General features: G+C 46.6%; 2 protein-coding genes and 1 pseudogene across 3 annotated transcripts in view; 1 reads left to right on the top strand and 2 right to left on the bottom strand.

Annotated features, from left to right (window-relative positions):
• LOC141140100 (uncharacterized) overlaps positions 1-13,580 on the top strand; it is a 31,758-nt gene extending 18,178 nt beyond the window's left edge. For both annotated transcript variants that reach the window (XM_073626927.1, XM_073626919.1), the window contains exons 4-5: positions 6,241-6,374; positions 12,747-13,580. In XM_073626927.1, the coding sequence (XP_073483028.1) occupies positions 6,241-6,374; positions 12,747-13,565 (953 nt within the window). In that variant the 3' untranslated portion in view covers positions 13,566-13,580. The remainder of the gene's footprint in view (positions 1-6,240; positions 6,375-12,746) is intronic.
• On the bottom strand, positions 4,443-4,611 carry LOC141124466 (U2 spliceosomal RNA; annotated as a pseudogene).
• A 2,773-nt stretch (positions 13,581-16,353) lies between the features above and the next one.
• On the bottom strand, positions 16,354-17,280 carry LOC141106241 (hydroxycarboxylic acid receptor 3-like). The gene has a single exon (XM_073596896.1). It carries the CDS (start codon positions 17,278-17,280, stop codon positions 16,354-16,356), a length of 927 nt encoding a protein of 308 aa, XP_073452997.1.
• Between the last annotated feature and the right edge of the window lie 2,348 nt (positions 17,281-19,628).

Here is a 19,628-nt window from a genome sequence, read left to right as displayed (position 1 = left end):
GTCCAAGTAGTACCAAGGCGTGTCCCAGTTGTAGGGGATGGAGCTGTCCCATTTGTCCCATCCAAGGGTCCTCCAAAGAGGCAGGAGGAAAAAACGGGACATAGAGTTACCACCAGAGTCCACAGTTCTGTCCACCAATGTCCTGCGGATGCAGTTACAAGCAAAGCACACCCTCAATAGTGTAGCGATGTCGGGCACGCCCTTACCGCCCTTGAGGGGTTCCTTGAACATAACCGCCCGCTTCACTCTGTCCATTTTGGAGCTCCAGATGAAGTGAAACACCGCCCTGGTGATGGCCTTACAGGTGTTGACCCGAGGGGGCCAGGCCTGGGCGAGGTACTGCAACACAGGGAGGATCTCGCTGCGGAGTACCAGTGTTTTGCCTTCGATGGTGAGTTCTCTGAGGCTCCAAAGTCCAAACTTCTGTCGCATCTTTGACAGTCTTTCCTCCCAGGACTTCAGGGCTGCGCCCTCAGCTCCAAACCAGACCCCAAGGATTTTGATGAAGTCCGTCTTGACGCTGAAAGGAATTGGTGCAGAAGAAGGCAGGAACCACTTTCTGAAGAGCATGACTTCTGACTTCCCGCAGTTGACCTTTGCCCCTGAAGCTTGGCCGAAGTCCTCACAGGTCTGGGCGAGTGTGTCGATGGAGCGCCGATCAGCACAGAACACCGTCACGTCGTCCATGTAGAGTGAGCACTTGACCTCCCGTCTGTCCGGTCCTGGTGCGGTGATCCCTCTGATCTCTGGGTTCCGTCTGATGCTTCGGGCGAAGAGCTCTATACAACAAACAAAAAGCAGAGGTGAGAGAGGGCAGCCTTGTCTGACCCCAGACAGAATTGGAAAGGGGTCAGTTTTCCAGCCATTTACCAGCACCAAACTAGAAATGTCAGTGTACATTACATTCACATACGAACAAAACATTTCCCCAAGACCAAACCTGCGCAGAGCTCTGCACATAAACTCGTGGGAGACACGGTCAAAGGCCTTCTCCTGGTCAAGACTGACCAGGGCCGCGTGCACACGGCGGCCATGAATGTACTGGACCGTGTCCCGGACAAGCGCAAGGCTGTCCGCAATCCTGCGACCAGGAATGCCGCAAGTCTGATCCGGGTGGATGATCTGTCCGATGACAGACTTCAGCCTGTTGGCCAGGACCTTGGCGAGGATTTTGTAGTCCACGTTCAGCAGAGAGATCGGACGCCAATTTTTAAGATCCGATCTCTCCCCCTTCCGCTTATACAAAATCGTGATCATCCCCTCCCTCAGTGACGGAGGCATTCTGCCCTCCACCACCATCTCCTCGTACAGCTCGAGCAGGTCCGGGCCCACGAGATCCCACAGTGCTACATAGAGTTCAACTGGGAGACCATCGCAGCCCGGGGTCTTGCCTCGCCTAAAGGATTTAGCGGCAGAGTGCAGCTCCTCCAGCACCAAGGGGGCGTTGGCGGTTGATGAACCTGCAGGATCAATTTGGTTAGAGATACCTGACAGGAACCTGTCGGCCGCCTGTGTGTCCGTTTCTTTCGGGGAGTAGAGGTTGGTGTAGTAGTCGCTGACCACTTTCATCACAGCCTTCTTCCCCTTCTGGAGTGTTCCGGTCTCGTCGCGCAACTCTGACAAGGGTGTGTGTCCTGAGTGGAGTTTCCTGAAAAAGAAAGAATTACACTTCTCACCTTTCTCAAGATTCTCCACCTTGGCACGGAAGACAATGTGCCTGGATTCTTCCTCGAAGTGTCCTTTCAGGCTCCTCTTGGTGTCCTCCAGGTCCTGCCTAACGTCCCAGCCACAGTGCTGAAGGTCCTGCAGGGACTGCAACTGACGCTGCAGTCTCCTGAGTTCCCTCCTCCTGGCACACACACGCTGGCGTCCCCTTGCCTGAAAGAAGCTACGCAGCTTAACCTTCACAAACTCCCACCAGTCACTTACCCTTCCGAAGAATCTCTTTTCCTCCGTCCAGGTGGCATAGGCATCTCGGAGTTCCCCCATCAATTCCTCGTTTTCCAGCAGGGTGCTATTCAGCTTCCAGGAACCCGGTCCGCGGGCAAAGCCCTCGCCCAGGTCACCCCGAAAGTGAATAGCCCTGTGGTCAGAGAAAAAGCAGGGGACCATGGAGAACTCACGATGTTTGACTGTTCTTGAAGTGAGCACGAAGTCAATCCTGGAACGCACAGATCCATCGGGTCGGCACCACGAATAGTTCACGGTCCCTTTCCCTATGGATCCCACGGCGTCCTGCAAGGAGGCCTCCGAGATCATCTCCTTGAGCAGCCTAGAAGTAGCATCAAGTTTTGCGTATATGCTGGAGCTGCGCCCATCCTCCTCGATCGGACAGTTAAAATCACCGCCGATCACTACTGTTCTGGTGGTGACGAGTTGGGTCCGCAGGGTCTGGAAGAGTTCCAGCCGCGCATTCTTGTCTGGGGGGGCGTACACGTTGATGAGCCTAACTGGCTCTTCCACCCACGAGCCGTCTATGACCAAAAGACGGCCACAGACTAGCTCATGGATAGAGTCAACCGTGAAACGCCCACCCCTGACCAGAATGGCTACGCCTGCAGACTTGCAATCGCCACCCCCGGACCAGTAGGAGGGACCAAGGGTCCACTGGGAGGACAGATGAGTGTACCTCCTCAGGGGAGGAAGGGCGCACTCCTGAAGCATGTAGACATCACTCTGCTGACTTGAAAGAAAGGTCAGGACCGCTTGCCTTCTAGATGTATCCTTGATACTCCTCACATTAATGGAAAAGATTGAGATCTCAGCCATAATGAAAAAGGGTATGAGGGTCTAGTTAACAAGGGTCCGAACTTACCTCCCCGGAGGGGGGGGGTGGCTCTTCCGTTGCGTCTTCTGCCTGTCCTGTGTCCTGGGCCAGGCCCAGCTCCTCAAGGACAGACTCCATCATCTGCTGGCTGATGTGGACGTTGGGGGGGAGGTCATGCTCAGGGTCGACCACGATCTCCTCCCCTTCCTCCTCCTCTCCTGCAGACTCTAGGTCCTCCACTACTTGCTTGGGTCCCTCGCTGTCGCGTTGGACCCCGTTGGGCCGTTTGGTGGAGGTGGCGGGTTCCTCAGCTGTTGGGCTCTCTGGCTTACGTTTACGGCTTCCTCTTGGGCCACTGGTGGGGGTGGAGGGGGGTGGGAGGGTGGGGAAGTCCTCCAGGGAGGACAGGTTGGGGGGGGAAGGGGTGGGGAGGGGCTCCTCCGGCACGGAGGGGGTGGGTGGGGGTGTGCTGGAGGTAGGGGCAGGGGCAGGAGGGGCAGGGGCAGGTGGGGCGGGAGTGGACTTACCTTTGGCCTTTCGAGGTTCTTTTGGTTTTTCCGGCAGCTTTCTCCCGGATGGCTTACCCTGGCTTACTGCTCCAGCGTAGGTCCGGGTTCTCTGGGGGCAGTGTCTGAAGACATGTTCTGCCAGTCCGCAAAGGTTGCAGGCTTTGGACCTCGGACAGTCCTTGGTCTCGTGGCCTGTCACCCTACAGAACTTGCAAGCAAGTTCTGTACAATCCTTCCCTATGTGTCCCGGCTGCCCACACTTGTTACAGTTGTAGGGTATGCCGGGGTAGAAGAGGATTCCTGCGGAGGATCCCAGGGAGAAGAAAGGCTGCAGGTGCTGGATGTCCCCCGAAGGGTCTTTCCTCAGTTTGCAGAGGACAGACCACTTACCTATCCAGAAGCCGTTGGCATCGAAGATTTGGATCGGGTCCTTCACCACGGTGCAGAACCTCTGGAGGTAGGTGGCTATGTCCTTTCCACTGGTATGGGGGTTCCTCATGGCCACTGTCACCCACTTTTCGTCCCGTGTTATGGGGCAGTTCGCAGTGAACTTCCGGAAAGGGGATTCAGGGCCACTGGTCTTCACCATCTCCCAGTATCTTCTGCAGACCTGGAACGACACAAAAGTTATAAAGAATATACCTCTTGTGAAGGCCTGCACAGAAAGCGTCTCCGCTTTGCTGAACCCCTGTTCCAGGATCATCTTCTTTCCAAAGATCTCCGGGGTCATGTCGGGGACTCTTCCGTCCACCTCCTTCAGCTGCAGCACGACCGTCTGCTTCATCCATGGCTCCAAAGCTGGGAGCCCGTCTGCAGGCTGGTCTGGCTTGGCTGGTCCCGGTCGGCTGGTGCCGGCCGGGGTAGGGGCGGGGGTTGAGGCAGCGGCATTCCCGGGCTTGGAGGAAGTGGCTGGAACGGGGTTCTTCTTCTCTTTTCCGGTCTTCTTTTCGCTCTTCCCCATCGTCAAGGATTTGGATGTCGCTTCAGATGTTTCTTAGGCGGCTTCCTTCTGGTTCCTCGACGTCTTCGCTCTTTTTCGTAGCCTTTAAAAAGGCTCTAGCATCTACTGCCCGGAGGTAGTAATGCGGAGTGGGGGAGGAGGGAAGACCGCAATCTCGTTCCCTGTGGGGGCTAAGCCTCTAACCCAATAGCAGCAAGTAGGTGAAGCTGAATTTAATCAACGATCCTACCAGGCCGAGCAGAGGGTACCCCACAAGGACCAATTAGCTTGGATAGATACAAGTGGTTCTCAACGTCCTAGCTGTGAAGCAGAGACACCCCTAAGGGCTAAAGTCGATACTACACTTGATCTTAGCCAAAAGGCCGAGAAGCGATCCCTTTTGTCCCTTTTGGGACAAAAAGGCATGTCTCAGTTGAATACATCTGAAAAAATGTGTTAGGTAAGTTGTAGTGACAAAATATAAATACAGTGCTCACAAACAGAGACCCATAGAGAACTCATAGTGAGTGACAAAAACATATAGTCCATATAAAAAAAGTGCTTCACAACTAAATACAGTCCATATAAAACTAAAAAGGTGCTTCACAACTAATATGCGAAATCGCAGGGAATGCTACACATCTAGTGTGCAAAAAGTGCAGAGAAAAATGTTGCAGAAAAATATTTTCAGGCGTACCATGGCACCCCCACATGTGTCCCCACTCACCAAATCACAATGACACCCAGCTTTTCAGTCTGGGAGTCAATAAGGCTTAGAACGATATCTAGAGAACGACACAGGATGGCAGGTTCACTGATGAGATGATAAACGATCCTTCAACGTAAATGTTCAGCCATACAAAACGGGTACCCAAAAAGGAAGGAAAAAAGGGGGACCAATAGTGAAGTATGCTAAGAAAGCAAATCTATTGCGCTAAAAAGGTATACTTACAAAAGTAAGTTAAAAACAGGCATTGAAATTGTAAGAAGATGCAGCAAACACCATTGGGGGCGTTCCTACGAAACCGGAAGTGATGTCAGTGCCGGAAGTGAGTCACGCTTTGTGAGCGCTGTATTTATATTTTATCACTATGTTCAAGTGTTTAGCACTTTGTGTATAGCAGCTACATTCATTATTTATCACCCATTTTCTACACCATCAGCGCAAGTTGATATATTTAGATTATATATTTTTTTCCAGGTAAGTTGTATTGCCCTCTAAGATCGTCAAAGGTCATTAGGGAACCGTGGGATACTATATGTTGTAACATCTTAATGCCATATTTAGTCCATACTACTGGGTCGGGATAGTCATAGAAGTGTGATAAATTTTGGGTTTCTCCACAACGGGACATGGGGAGAGAACTGACCAGGGCTAGTCATTGCAGGCCTATGCGCCACATGCCATGCCATGCTATGCTTTAATAACTGAGCGCATAGAGGAGATAAGATAGGGGGATTTCGAACCTCTAAAGACTAAATGGGAAAAAGCCACATATGATCCCACACAGGCTGCCTCTAGAGACACTGAGGCGTCATAGGGATTGGTCAGCCAGCAGTGGCAGGAAGTGACGGGAAAATTTATGATGCCATTTTTTTTTTTACTGTGCACTCCGTTGTGTGTCTATTTCTCACAGCACAGTCTGGGTCATTTGCTCTCTCCATAATGGTGGATGCCAGCCAGAATCTCAGTATAGGATTGTTTCGCTTACACTTACAGTATCTGTGAGCTGCCCTTATTTGCCCTCCTGCTCCTTTCCTGAACATGCTATGTTAATGTAATGTATTGGTTTGTGTAGGATGAAGAGGTGCACCCCCCCCACACACTGCACTCTGCATCACTCCCACCTTTTTTCTTGCAGAAATTTATCTCCGAAAAGGCAGAACGTTAGTGACTTTCAGAAATGTAAACAATAGTGATAGGAGAGACGCTTAACACATTTTCTGTATGTTTGTTACAGCAGTAGAGTTATTAATCTTGTAAACTACTGAATACAATAATGCTTGTTTTATGTCTTCTCCAGATTTCAGGTTTGAGAGGTTGAGACTTCCCAGTGGACTGAACACTTTATGGTTTTATAGCATTCAGGGATTATTTAAAGTTGCATTTGATTTGTACAACAGAGAAGAGCAGCTGGCTGTCATTGAAAGCCTTCAGGTATCTCCTGACTTTTATATCTATGAATTTATTGGCTCAGTCCTCTATGATCCTTTTATTATAACTCCATTCATTATTTTACATCAGTGGTTCTCAACCTCATTCCTAAAGTACACCCAACAGGCCATGTTTTTGGAATTTCTCTTAGATAAAATAGCTGTCCAAAATACCAAGCCATTGACTATGATTTAAAGTGGTTGTAGTCCCACTAACAAAAAAAAAACAAACCAAAAAAAAACCTGCAAGACAAAGGCATAATGAGCTAGTATGCATAGCATACTAGCTCATTATGAATTACTTACCTTAGATCGAAGCCCCCGCAGCAGTCCTTGTACACCGCTCTGGTCGACGCCATCGCTCCCTGAGTTACTTCTGGGTATCGCGGGCTCTGGCGCTGTGATTGGCCGGAGCCGTGATGACGTCACTCCGGTGCATGGGAGCCGCCGGTAACGGCACTCTAACTGAAGCAACGACACGTACGTGTCATTGCTTCAGTGCGCATGTGCCGGTGATGTCGGCACATGCTGATATAGGGGACATCCCTTAAACAGGTGCAGGTTTAGGAGATATCTGGGGTAGCTACAGATAAGCCTTATTATAAGCTTACCTGTAGTAAAAAGTGGTTGTAAAGGGTTTACAACCACTTTAAAGCACCTGTGCAAGATAAAGGAAAACCTGCAAACATTGTCTGTTTGGGTGAACTTGAAGACTGAGGTTGAGAACCACTGTTTTACATCATAATAAGCTTCTCCTTAAAGAAGAGGTCCACCTTAAAAAAAATATTAAAAGCCAGCAGCTACAAATACTGCAGCTGCTGACTTTTAATAAATGGACACTTACCTGTCCCAGAGTCCAGCGATGTCGGCAGCCGAAGCCGATCATTCTCTCGGCTCTCGGTAGCTGCCGCCGCCATCCTCGGTGAGGGAATCAGGAAGTGAAGCGCTGCGTGTCCTAACTGGTCCCCGCTATCTCCTGGGACCTGTGCGTTTCCCAGGAGACAGCGGGGGGGGGGGGGACAGGAAGGGGAGTGACTGGTGACTCCCGCGGGAGTCTATTTCCGGAAGTGGGTGCAAATACCTGTATTATACAGGTATCTGCACCCCCCCTGAAAGGTGCCAAATGTGACACTGGAGGGGGGGAGGGTTCCGAAAAGCGGAGGTTCCATTTTTGTGTGGATCTCCACTTTAAACTGTACGATTCACAAGCATAAATAGCAGTAGAATTGGTATTTTTTCACATGAAGTGAGCTTTTAGCTGGTAATTGGTAATTCTGTCTTATGTGATATTCTTTTATCACCACCTCCCGTGGCCTCTTTTCCTGCCCTCCCTAAAACGGAATTAAAAAAAAACAGGTATGGTTTTTGTATGACAGAAGAGGCCCCAGTGGTCTGGTTCTGTTTCTGCTTCTCCCTGCCTGGCAGCTGTAATAATGTACACTGAGACACATATGCGTGGTTCAGAGTACATTTACAGCACGCTCTATGCCGTGAGGAAGTGACTCCCATGTGCATGTACAGGAGTGACATCATTGCGACCTCACCATTCAAGCAGCTGAATGGAGCAAACCCGGAAGGAAGATCAGAAGAGAATGGAAGTGCCCGGGACCAGCTAGAGCGCTGACAGCTTCGTTTGGCAGGCAAGTCTGCCATAGTGTAATATGTTACGCATACTAGTGCATTATGGCATAAACCTCCTCGGGCCCATTAAAAAAAAAAAAAAAAAAAAAATAGATAGATAGATTTATCTATCTATATATATATATAGAGAGAGAGATATATAGATATATCTATATATAGATATATCTATATATAGATAGATAGATATTAGCTGAGTTTAATTCTGCTTTAACAGACATCTCATTGAAACTCGGTTATCACCAATCTGAAGCTTATTAATTGACTTTCATATACCTCAGAAATTGATAAAATAAGGTGTGTTTGACAAAATCAGTCAATCCATGTGGTAATACCTTTTATTACATTGAAAAATCTATTTTCAGTTCTAAACATGGTAATGAAAAATACCATGTGTTATGCTTTTGTGAGCTGAGTCTTATGTCCTTTGAATACCGTTAGTTTGCTTATGCAAATCTGTGGTGATCCAGTAACCTGTAACAGGCAATCAGATTACACCTTTACTTGGTTTTAGGAAACACATTGTTCTTTGTGTAAAAATCTTGTGCTTATTTTTGTTAAATATTTCTACTGAATAGAATTGTGTAGACTATATACAGTGCCATTTACCTCCATCCCTTTTTGTTATAATCCAGTTTCATTAAAAATTCCCCATGACAAATACATGGAATTTTCCATACATTGTGACACGCATGCCATTGGCTTTAGTAATCGTAGTGCCACGGTTTACTGTTTAGATATTCGTTTATTCTGGAGTGTGATTCTATATTATCATTATTTAAAATGAGTTTGTTATTGTTTTGAGATGAGTGGATGTAAACCCGATTCATGAAATTTGACCAGGCACATATATCTGCAGTGTTTACTTATCTCTCTCCAAAGCCCTAGGTCCTGTGTCTTTCTGCTGTTTCATTCCTCTGTTATCAGCATGATAACCTCTGACAAGTTCTCCAACAACCGAGATAAAACCAGCCTGAAATTTGTGTCGGGTGGGTGCTATAAATAGATTAGCAGAGAGCTTGTCCTGTCATGGCACAGTTCTGCACATTTCTTCCTTCCTCTGCCAATGTGAAGGGGGGGTGCCTTTCCTCCAATCAGCTGTCACACAGTGTATGCCAAGAATCCACTCCTGCTGCTGATTGAGGAAGTAAAGATTCTAACACGATGTGAGAATTCTAAAGAATATAGCAAGCTGAAGACAGCTGATATGCATGTAAAACTTAAATAGGGAGATATGTTTCATCTCTGTAACATCTGAGGCTGTTCACTTCACTGGGTATATGTGAGGGTTTACATCCACTTTAAAGCGAAACTAAAGGCACAGTTACTTTTGGTCCCTTGCTAGCACTGGCATCTTCCTGGGTTCTTCTGGATGCCTGTCTTCACCTGTTAAAACTGGCTGGTGTGAGATGCTGTCACTCCCACATATGCACAGGAGTGCAGTCATCCTGGCACACTTCCAGTGTACCAGAATGTAAACTGAGCTGCACATGCGAAGCCCAGTGAGCATTTCACACAGAATTCAATTGGTAAGTGTACTTTATTGCAGAAACGACATCAACTGCAATAAAAAACCTGCCTGTTTGCAATATTTTTTTTTTTTTAATTTAGCTTTTAGTTCCGCTTTATGTTGTTTTTTTTAATTCTTATGTATTGCCATATATATGTATCATTTTGTCATACCTCATATTCATTTTAAATATCAGTTTGTTAAAGACAGAATACAAACATAATATAAATATAAAGTGATCCTAAAGGCAAATTTTTGTTTACCTGCATTCTCTGAATTAACCACCTCCCACCCGCGCTAAAGCCAAGGCGAACTAGGCAGCCGCCTAGGGCACAATGTCGCCTAGGGGCGCAGCCACAGCTGCTGGGTCCCCTCCACAGGATCAGTTCCCCTCTGGCAGGTAGGCGGCTTCCGCGGCTCCATCTGGCTGACTGCGGGTGCAGAGTCGCTGGGCTGGGAGCAGGAGCAGGAGCAGGCAGACCCCCTCATCTGGAGCCAGGGTCGACCATGCACCCCTGTCGGCTCGTGGATGGAGACAGCTGGAATGGATGCACCCAGGTCCGGACTGGCTGTAAGGCACACGCCGAGCCGAGGCCGCCAGACCAGTTGTCCTGGAGGAGCCCAAAGCTCAGCTGCTCCTACAGCTCGACCCCACTCGCCCAGCCTCTTTGCTGGGTGAGTGGGGCGGGCGCTGGGAATGAAGGCTTCCATAGGAGGACCTTCTCACTGGTATGTGACCACCACCCTCTCCTGTCCACCTGGCACCAACCCTCCACCTGGCTGCACCCCCCCTCACCTGTCCACCTGGCTCCATCCCTCCACCTGGCTGCACCTACCCTCTCCTGTCCACCTGGCTCCATCCTCCCCCCAGCTCGCTGCACTCCCTTCTCCTGTCCACCTGGCTCCATCCTGCCCCCCACCTGGCTGCACCCCCCTCTCCTGTCCATCTGGCTCCATCCTCCCCCCACCTGGCTGTACCCCCCTCTCCAGTCCACCTGGCTCCATCCTCCCCCCACTTGGCTGCACCTCACCTCTCCAGTTCACCTGGCTCCATTCCTGCGCCTGGCTGCACCCCCCTCTTCTGTCCACCTGGCTCCATCCTCCCCCCTACCTTGCTGCATCTCCTTCTCCTGTCCACCTAGCTCCATCCTCCCTCCACCTGGCTGCACCCCCCTCTTCTGTCCACCTGGCTCCATCCTCCCCCCTACCTTGCTGCATCTCCTTCTCCTGTCCACCTAGCTCCATCCTCCCTCCACCTGGCTGCACCCCCCTCTCCTGTCCACATCCTCCCCCCACCTAGCTGCACCCCCGCCTCCTGTCCACATCCAACCCCCTCTCCTGTCCACCTGGCTGTACCTCCCGCTCCAGTCCCCCTGGCTCCATCCTCCCCCCACCTGTCTGCACCCCCCTCTCCTGTCCACCTGGCTGCACCCCCCTCTCCTGTCCACCTGGCTCCATCCTCCCTCCACCTGGCTGCAACTCCCCTTTCCTGTCCACCTGGCTACATCCTCCCTCCACCTGGCTGCACCCCCCTTTCCTGTCCACCTGGCTCCATCCTCCCTCCACCTGGCCGCACCCCCTCTCTTGTCCACCTGGCTCCAATCTCCCTTCTTCTGTCCATCTGGCTCCATCCCCCCACCTGGCTGCACCCCCCTCTCCTGTCCATCTGGCTGCACCCCCCCCCCCCCACCTGCCTCCCCCCCCACCTGGCTTCAACCCCTCTCCTGTCCACCTGGCTCCATTCCTCCACCTGGCTGCAACCCCCCCCCCCCCCTCCTGTCCACTTGGCTCCATCTCTCCACCATGAACTCTGGTGCTAAAATGATTAATCCAATTTTGATTTTCTTGTTTTTGGGGGGGCGCAAGTAGCTGATCTTGCCTAAGGCGCAAAATAGTCTAGCCCTGGCTATAGCCGAAAGATGGCTACAGCGCGGGCCTTAATTGCCAGGAGGGCATCCATGTACCTCTTCCTGAGAAAAGCGCCACCTGCGCGCTCTGTGATCAGCGAGTCAATGTCGCTCGGCTGATCACAGATCGGAGTAAGGGGCCGATCCCAGAGTATGGGGCTTGCCAGTGACAGCTGATCATGTTATGTAAACAGAAGATCTTAAACAGGTTTTTTTTTTTTTTTTCCTCACGCTGACAGCGTGACTAGAAAAAAAAAAAGCAGATTAGCAGCTTCTGTCAGAGAGACATCGGTCCTGATCACGAAGAGCCAGTGCTGCTATGCAGTGCCACCTGCCAGTGCCCACGAGTGCCACCTACCAGTGCGTATAAGTGCCACCTACCAGTGCTGCCAATCAGTGCCTCCTATCATTGCTCACCAGTGCTGCCTAATCATTGCCCACCAGTGCAACCTATCAGTGCCCACCAGTGCTGCCTTTGCCCATCAGTGAAGCCTATCGGCGCAGAACATCAATGAAGGAGAAAAATTACCTGTTTTCAAAATTTTATAAGAAACTATGAAACTTTATTTTTTGTTTATTAGTTTTTTTTTAGCAAAAAATGAAAAGCCCAGTAGTGACTAAATACCACAACAAGAAAGCTTTATTTGTCTGAAAAAAAATGATAAAAATTTAATTTGGGTACAGTGTTGCATGACCGCGCAGTTGTCATTCAAAGTCTGAGAGTGCTGAAAGCTGAAAATTGGCCTGGGCAGGAAGGCGGTTCAAGTGCCCAGTAAGCAAGTGGTTAAAGTAAAAAAAAAAAAAACTTCCAATATCAGTTCCTCCAACCTACCCTCTACCCTCCCCCCAAAAAATAAGACACTTACCTGAGTCCTTTTTCAATGCAGCATCACTCTCTTCTCACAGGACACACATGCAGCAGTGGGAGCCATGGTTTCCTGCTACTGTCAGTCAATACCTGTGAGAGAGCAGAGGGCTTGGCCGAGCCATGCTGTGTGTGTGTCTGTAGCAAGCTGTCAGCTTGCTGAGGGGGCACTCGGAAAAGAGGAGGAGCATAGATCGCCGACGGGGAACACCAGAATAGGAGGCAAGAGTAACTTTAAACTATGTTTTTATTTAAATGGTACATAAAATAAACTCAATTTTTGAACAGTTAGTTAAGTAAACACTGTTTACTCCCATTTTTCTGACCTAATAACCTCCACTCAGTCATGGTTTTTATTATGTTTCTAACCAAAATTCCTCTACCCAGTCAAGGGTCCCTTCTATCATATATCTGTTTTATATTTATCAGCTTATGCCGTTTATTTGATTGTTCTAGGAGCTATGGAAGTCCCATCTCAAAGATGACCCTCTAAGTGAATGTTATGACCTCAAGAACTATCTTGGAGACCCAAAAATTGCCATACCATCTTATAACCAGACAGAGAAGGTTGATTGCTATGAAACGTTATCAGGCTGTTCTTCTAGAGAATTATTTGACATGCATAGTTTTCCTCGGAGTCTTCCAGCAGAACACAACTACTGCATGACTAAAGAAGAAGAATCTAGCATATGTCATTCACGGGAAACGCTGAGTAATGACTTCTTCATGCAGAGAATTCAGTCTATATTGGTCACCTGTGCCAAAATGGCAGTTGATATAAGTGAACAATTAAAGAAGACAGCTGCAGCAATGATAGATGTTGTTGAGCAAATACTTAGTGGACATAGGTACTTAGATAAGATGATTGTAAGCATTGTGCAACTTTTAGAAACTGCCAGTCACTTGCAGAAAAAGGAAGGCTCACATTGTGATGGCTCCAACGTGTATGACAACCTTCTACTGTTTGAGGTCAGCAGTTGGCTGGGAGACCGCTTCCACAGTGAGAATATTCACGTCAGTGAACAGGTGGAAGAGTTTAAAAGGAAACACATTGATCGCATCTCAGACTTGCCTCCTGCCCAAGAACTGGTTTCTGCCCTATTTCCTAATTCCATGAAAGTTTTATTACTCAAATGGATGGGATTGTTTGATGATACTTCAGTATCCAAACTGCAGAGTGAATACCCAATTTTACTCCTTATTTTAGAATTTGCAAATCGCAATCTTATTACAGGAGTCGCTCATGTTCTTTATTCCACTTTGATATGTAAATAATACTAATGTTTTTTATTTTTTTTTAGTTTTGTATTTTTTTCTGTGTAACTTTCTTCTGAATATTTTTTTATTTTTTTTTTTGCTCATTCATTCCAACAAATGTCAGGATCCAGCACTGCTGCCATATAATATCTTTTTTTTTCTTGGTAGACATTGACAGATGGTTCTCATATCATAGTTCTGTAATACAATACCTGAATTCCCAAGTCTACTCGCCTACCTCGTCTGTTATGAGGAGGCTTCGCTTTCCATTCATTTTAGGCATTTAGCAGCTGCAGCATGGGTAGAGCGGCTCCATGCTGGGCAGAATGGGAGAAAGAGAGGTATAATAATTGGCTAATTCAACCAATCGGTATTTACCAAACATAGAAAAATCGGTTTTGTATTGATTGAATCATTAATCACAGCCATCTGCTAAGCATGTATTACTATGCAAAAATTTGTAATAACCTTTTGTAAGCTAAGAAAAGTACCACTCAGTCCTATCAGACTTCATGCTTTAAATTTAGTTAATTATCTGTGACCATGCCCAGCTTACAGGAATTTTATCTTATTTTATTTCCTGCTGAAGATGCTGACTGCATGTTACATAGTCTGTAAAGCTGAAAAAAAGACAATAGTCCATTCAGTTCAACCTGTGTAGTTGTATATGTATCAGGGTCTATAATGCTTTCCCATATCCCTATATGTTGTGTCCTTTAAGATGTACATCTAAGAGTCTTTTAAAAATATCCATACTCCCCGCAGCCACCACCAATTGTGGGAGAGAGTTCCAATCTTTATAGCCCTAACAGTGAAGAACCCCCTGCACAGTTTAAGGTTAAACCGCTTATCCTCCAGTCTCATTGTGTGGCTTTGTGTCCATTTACACTCCCTGGGACTGAATAGTTTTGTTCATATGCTGGGATCCCCTTTGAGATATTTGTAGATCGCTATCATGTCTCCTCGAAAGCGTCTCATCTCCAGCGAGAATAGATTTAGTGTTTGCAGTCGTTCCTCGTAATTGAGGTCCTCCAGTCCCCTTATTAGATTTGTTGCCCACCTTTGGACTCTCTCCAGCTCAAGCACATCCCTTCGGAGGACTGGTGACCAGAACTGGATGGAAAACTCCAGATGTGGACTAACCAGAGTTTTATAAAGTGGCAGAATTATAGTTTTATCCCTTTTTTTTTTTCTCCCTTCGCCTTTCAGGACAGCACCTTGGAAAGCGCATAGCTTCACCTCTGAACAGGATACACTGCGTGACAACGCCCCTTTATAATCAGCTGCTTCCACCATGCCATCAGTTTTAGTGTTTCCTCCGCCATGGTGGAAGCACTGCTGGGGAACCAGAGGGGCTGCGCTCTCTCCAAGGAGGGGGTTTTGGCAGTACCTTTGTTGTTTCTGTATGAGACCAGCCCAGCTCCCTCACAAGAGGGGGGTTGCTTCAGTGCCCGTTCCTGCGCCTGCTCACAGGAGTAAGGCTCCGCTGGTGTTACTCTGCCCCGGGTGCTCAGGGGGCTGCGGGTGTGCTCTGATGGAGCGTCTATGCCTGGTCTCGGCATGTCAGCGTCGAGTCCCAGATGGCGGGTGACGTCATTTCCGGGTGGCAGAGACTTCCGGCAGGGCGTAGCAGCACGTGGTTCTGGCTGCTGGAACGCAGGAGGAGCTGCATTTAGGGAACACACAGGGGGCTGCTGCGGTGCTCGGGATGGAGGAGATAGAGTCATCGACATAAAATGGATGCAGGCGCCCAGGTTCCCAGCCAGGCCCAGGTAGGAGAGGTGCAGAGGCACCTCTTTCCTTTCTGCACTGGGTGGTTGTTTTGTTTGTTGTGATGGTAGAGCCTGCAGCTGTCTGCTAGGATGACACTTTCCGTTAGCAGTTCCACATGGAGGGAGACTCTGGGGCACGGTAGCGAGTATGCTTTGGGCACTGTGTTTCTTGTCTCTCTATTGCAGTAGTATCTCACCCTAATAGAGATATGGGGGTTGTCTCTGTCTTACAGAAAGCCACCTCCAAAACAGAGAGAACTGCAGGAAGAAAATGCCCTTCATTCAAAAACCCATTAAGGGACTCATGGCCCAAACCGCTTTGCAGATCTTGCATCGCTGGTTTAGTAAGGAAATTGTATTTTAAAGCATGTCTAATTAAAAGTCTGTAATAAATTATAGTAGACGGGTTTAAGGTTATAAAGGGAGACTTCAGCTGGGCTGGACCAAGGACCGTGCACAGTTCCATGAATCCTGTAAAGAATAATTAGGTGAGCTGGTACTATAACCGTTAATGAAATGGGAAAAAGTAAGGAGTATGTAAAAGTAGACAAAGGAAAGAGCTAATGACTATAAAACATCCTTGTCATGTACAGGTGTTTTGTTTTTTTTAACTTTTAATTCCATTTGGTAACTATTGTAAAAACTATAATAAATAGCAGAGAAGTAAACAAATTACATAAGGCATACTGTTTATCTTGTACATTACTTTTTACAGCATTTTATCAGATACTGTTATTGCAGAAAAGCTCAAAGGTATTTTATAATGAAAATATATGTGTGTCTTTTTTTTTCTAACCAACCTTTATTTACATTTGAAGAAACAAAGCAATGTTCACTTTACCTTAAATGGCTGATAATGTAAAGTAAAAGGTAGGGTGGAAAGCAAATAAGTAAATATTGCAATACCCTTATATTTGAAATGTATAAGTTTATCTTAATTGAAAAAGATAGATGTATGCTGTTTACAACCATGATGCATATACATGTTACACATTTGCCAGTTTCACTTTCTACCTTACATTTATGTGTTCCCTTCAATTGACTTCACTTGACTTTATCTCTTTGTTTTTCCATAACTTTGTAAGCAGATTATGAGAGGAAGGACTTGAAAAGTAATATAAAATGGGATTAAGCATGCTATAAAAGTAAGTTAGGCAGATAGTAAAATAAAATGCAAGGTTGAAATCCCTATAGTTTGCACAGTCCTCATATTTCATGGCTTTCAAGACCCATATTACAATTCTGATTGTCGCACTGGGTAGATAACAGACAATGAATACAGTAGCAATTAACAGAATGAAGTTCATTGCTCTTCCTATCTTTCCATTTGTATCAATAGCATTGTCCTTCAAATGTAAAGCAACGCACACTGTGCAGTATGTTATAGTCAGCAAGGACAGACATGACAGGGAGATATAGAATGCATCCTGCCAAGCAATTGAGGATTGTGGGCAAATGGTAAAACTTTCACACTGTGTGCTATTGTTCACTTTGAAAAAATGGGGACCAGTTAAGATATAGGAGTGTATTACAAAGATAAATATCCACAGTGTAATACATATACCAGTAGCTTGGCTTACAGTAAGGTTATTAACGTTGTGAAAAGGAAACAAGATTTTGCAGTAACGATTTAGAGCAATAAGAGATAAAAAGATCATCCCGGCAGCTCTAGCAGCAGCAAGGATGTAGAGCAATAATCTGCAGGGAATGTCACCGTACACCCAGTCTTGATAGCGAAGGTAATAATCTGCACGGAAGAGCACACAGAAAACAACCACAACATCTGCCAAAGTCAGGCTGAGCAGATATACAGAATTTGGCTTCCAGGACTTGACATCACAGCAGATCATCCACAGCCCCAGACTATTACCAGCCAGTCCCAAAATGAACTCCAGCAGAAGAACAGGAGGAAGAGCAATGTCCAAGATGGGTTCATCATAAGCACAACAGCTGGTGTTCATTGTGTATGCTGTTGCTACTTCTCCAGACTTGGCCTCTTTCTGTTGTTAAATGCAGAAACCAAGTACCTCTTTTATATGGCATTTAATTCCAGAGGGTGGAAAGACTTTTCTCCAAAAAAGCTAAAAAGCAAACATTGATCTTCAGAGTTGTTGGATACGTAAAACGTAGAATGTAAATGTTAATCTCGAAGATGGTGTTCCTTTTGCTTGTTGCGTGTAGTGCTTGGAGAATGGTTTATGCCGATGTAAAATACAACAGGGCTCATTTTGCATTTTTTCACACACAATTTTCATACTTAATATGGCAACAAAGGATGGTGCATGAGCTTAGCAAAATAGAATCTGCAGCATTCAGCGAGAAAATGAGCATTTTCATAAATCGTTTACAGCCCAACAACAGTTTTCAGCAAAAAAGCTCTCACTTTCCATCTCCTGGAACCCTTTCTTTTTGTTAATCAAGCAGGCAAATTGAAGCTAACGTATGTGCAGCTCTTGTAAAAATGAAGGTTTGGTGTGCTATCTTTTAAGGGATAGATATTTGGAGTCTGTAATATCTCCAGAAAGTAGTCAATTTTGGGTAAGACCAGAAAACAAGCATTTTCACATCTCCAGCATTGGTCATTGATATTCTGATACAATTTATGCAGAACTGATGGAGTTCTGTACCATCTGGTTAATGTTGGTCTGCTAGAGAGTCTGGTGCAGATTGATGTCTTGACATTTGTAAAAAGTTAAAGGTCTTGTGTAGGTCTGTCTCCCAGCACTGGAGTTAAAAAGGTTTATAATCCAATTTGGGGGAGGCTAGGAGGGCAGTGGACAGAGATACTGCAACATCTCAAAACTCTTAGCTCCCAGACACAGGTGCATAGTTTGATAGCAAAATGGCATGATCCTTCAAGCGACAATCTTACTGCTTTGCCCTAGAAGGAGAAACCAAGGCGTAGGACATTCTCAGATATATTGATTGCCAAACAAGTTTACAAAAGATGCAGCTGTGGAACGAAGGGCGTGCAGGAGAATTGTAGCACTGGAGAGGTGCCAAAAAAACTCTTAATGCAGTAATCTTTCCAATCGATTTGTTTTAGTTTATGTAAATCACCATTAGCGCTGCACTATTATTCGTTAAAGAATAAGATCACGATTCTTCCCCCCCCTTGCGATCTTAACAAAGCATTTTCCCGATTCTATGCACAGTTCTCTGCTCACAGCTGACAAGCTGTCTAAAAAAAAAAAAAAAAAAAAAAAAAAAAAAGAGCAAAACATGACTTAGTAGTACTTGGTGGAGAAACCCTTGTTGGCAAGCACAGAGGTGAGACTTTTCTTGTAGTTGGTTACCAGGTTTGCACATGTCCCAGGAGGGATTTTGGTCCACTCTTCTTCACAGATCTTCTCTAAATCCTTAAGATTTCTTAGCTGGCGCTTGGCAACTTGAAGTTTCAGCTTCCTCCATAACTTTTCTATAGGATTAAGGTCTGGAGACTGGCTAGGCCACTCCATTACCTTAATGTGCTTCTCTTTAAACCACTCCTTTGTTGCCTTGGCGGTATGTTTTTGGTCATTGTCATGCTGGAAGACTTATCTGTGACCCATCTTCAGTGTTCTGCTGTCCATTGGCCCCTCAATGCAGCAAAGTCGGCCTGTACCTTTAGCAGAGAAACAGCCCCAAAGCATAATGTTTCCACCTCCATGCCTGACTGTAGGGATGGTGTTCTTAGGGTCATAGTCAGCATTTTTCTTCCTCCAAACACAGCGAGTCGAATTTATGCCAAAGAGCTAAATTTTGGTCTCATCTGACCACAGCACTTTTTCCCAATTGTCTCTGAATCATTTAGATGTTCATTGGCAAACTTCAAATGGGCCTGTACTGTACATGTGCCTTCTTGAGGAGGGGGACCTTGCGGGTGCTACAGGATTGGCGGCGTGTTGTGTTACCAATGGTTTGTTTGTTGACTGTGGTCACAAATGTCTTGAGATTATTCACAAGCTGCTCTCGTGTAGTTCTGGGCTGATCCCGCACTTTTCTCATAATCACCCTTACACCATGAGGCGAAAACGTACATGGTGCTCCAAAACGAGGGAGATTGATGGTTGTTTTGTATTGTTTCAGTTGCTTATAATCACTCCAACAGTTGTCTCCTTCTTACCAAGCTTCTTGTTGATGGCCTTGTAGCCCATTCCAGCTTTATGCGGGTCTATCTTGCCCCTGACGTCCTTTGACAGCTCTTTGGTCTTGCCCATGATGGTGAGGTTTGAATGGAAGAAAGAAATTCTGTGGACAGATGTCTTTTATACATGTAATGAGTTGTCGTTAGGAGCACCTTCTTAAACTGACAGGACTAATCTGTGTA

Source organism: Aquarana catesbeiana, linkage group LG01 (assembly GCF_042186555.1).
Source record: "Aquarana catesbeiana isolate 2022-GZ linkage group LG01, ASM4218655v1, whole genome shotgun sequence".
In the NCBI taxonomy this organism is placed as follows: Eukaryota; Metazoa; Chordata; class Amphibia; order Anura; family Ranidae; genus Aquarana; species Aquarana catesbeiana.
The sequence above is the reverse complement of the archived record's forward strand: the minus strand, read 5'-3'. Positions and strand labels throughout refer to the sequence as shown.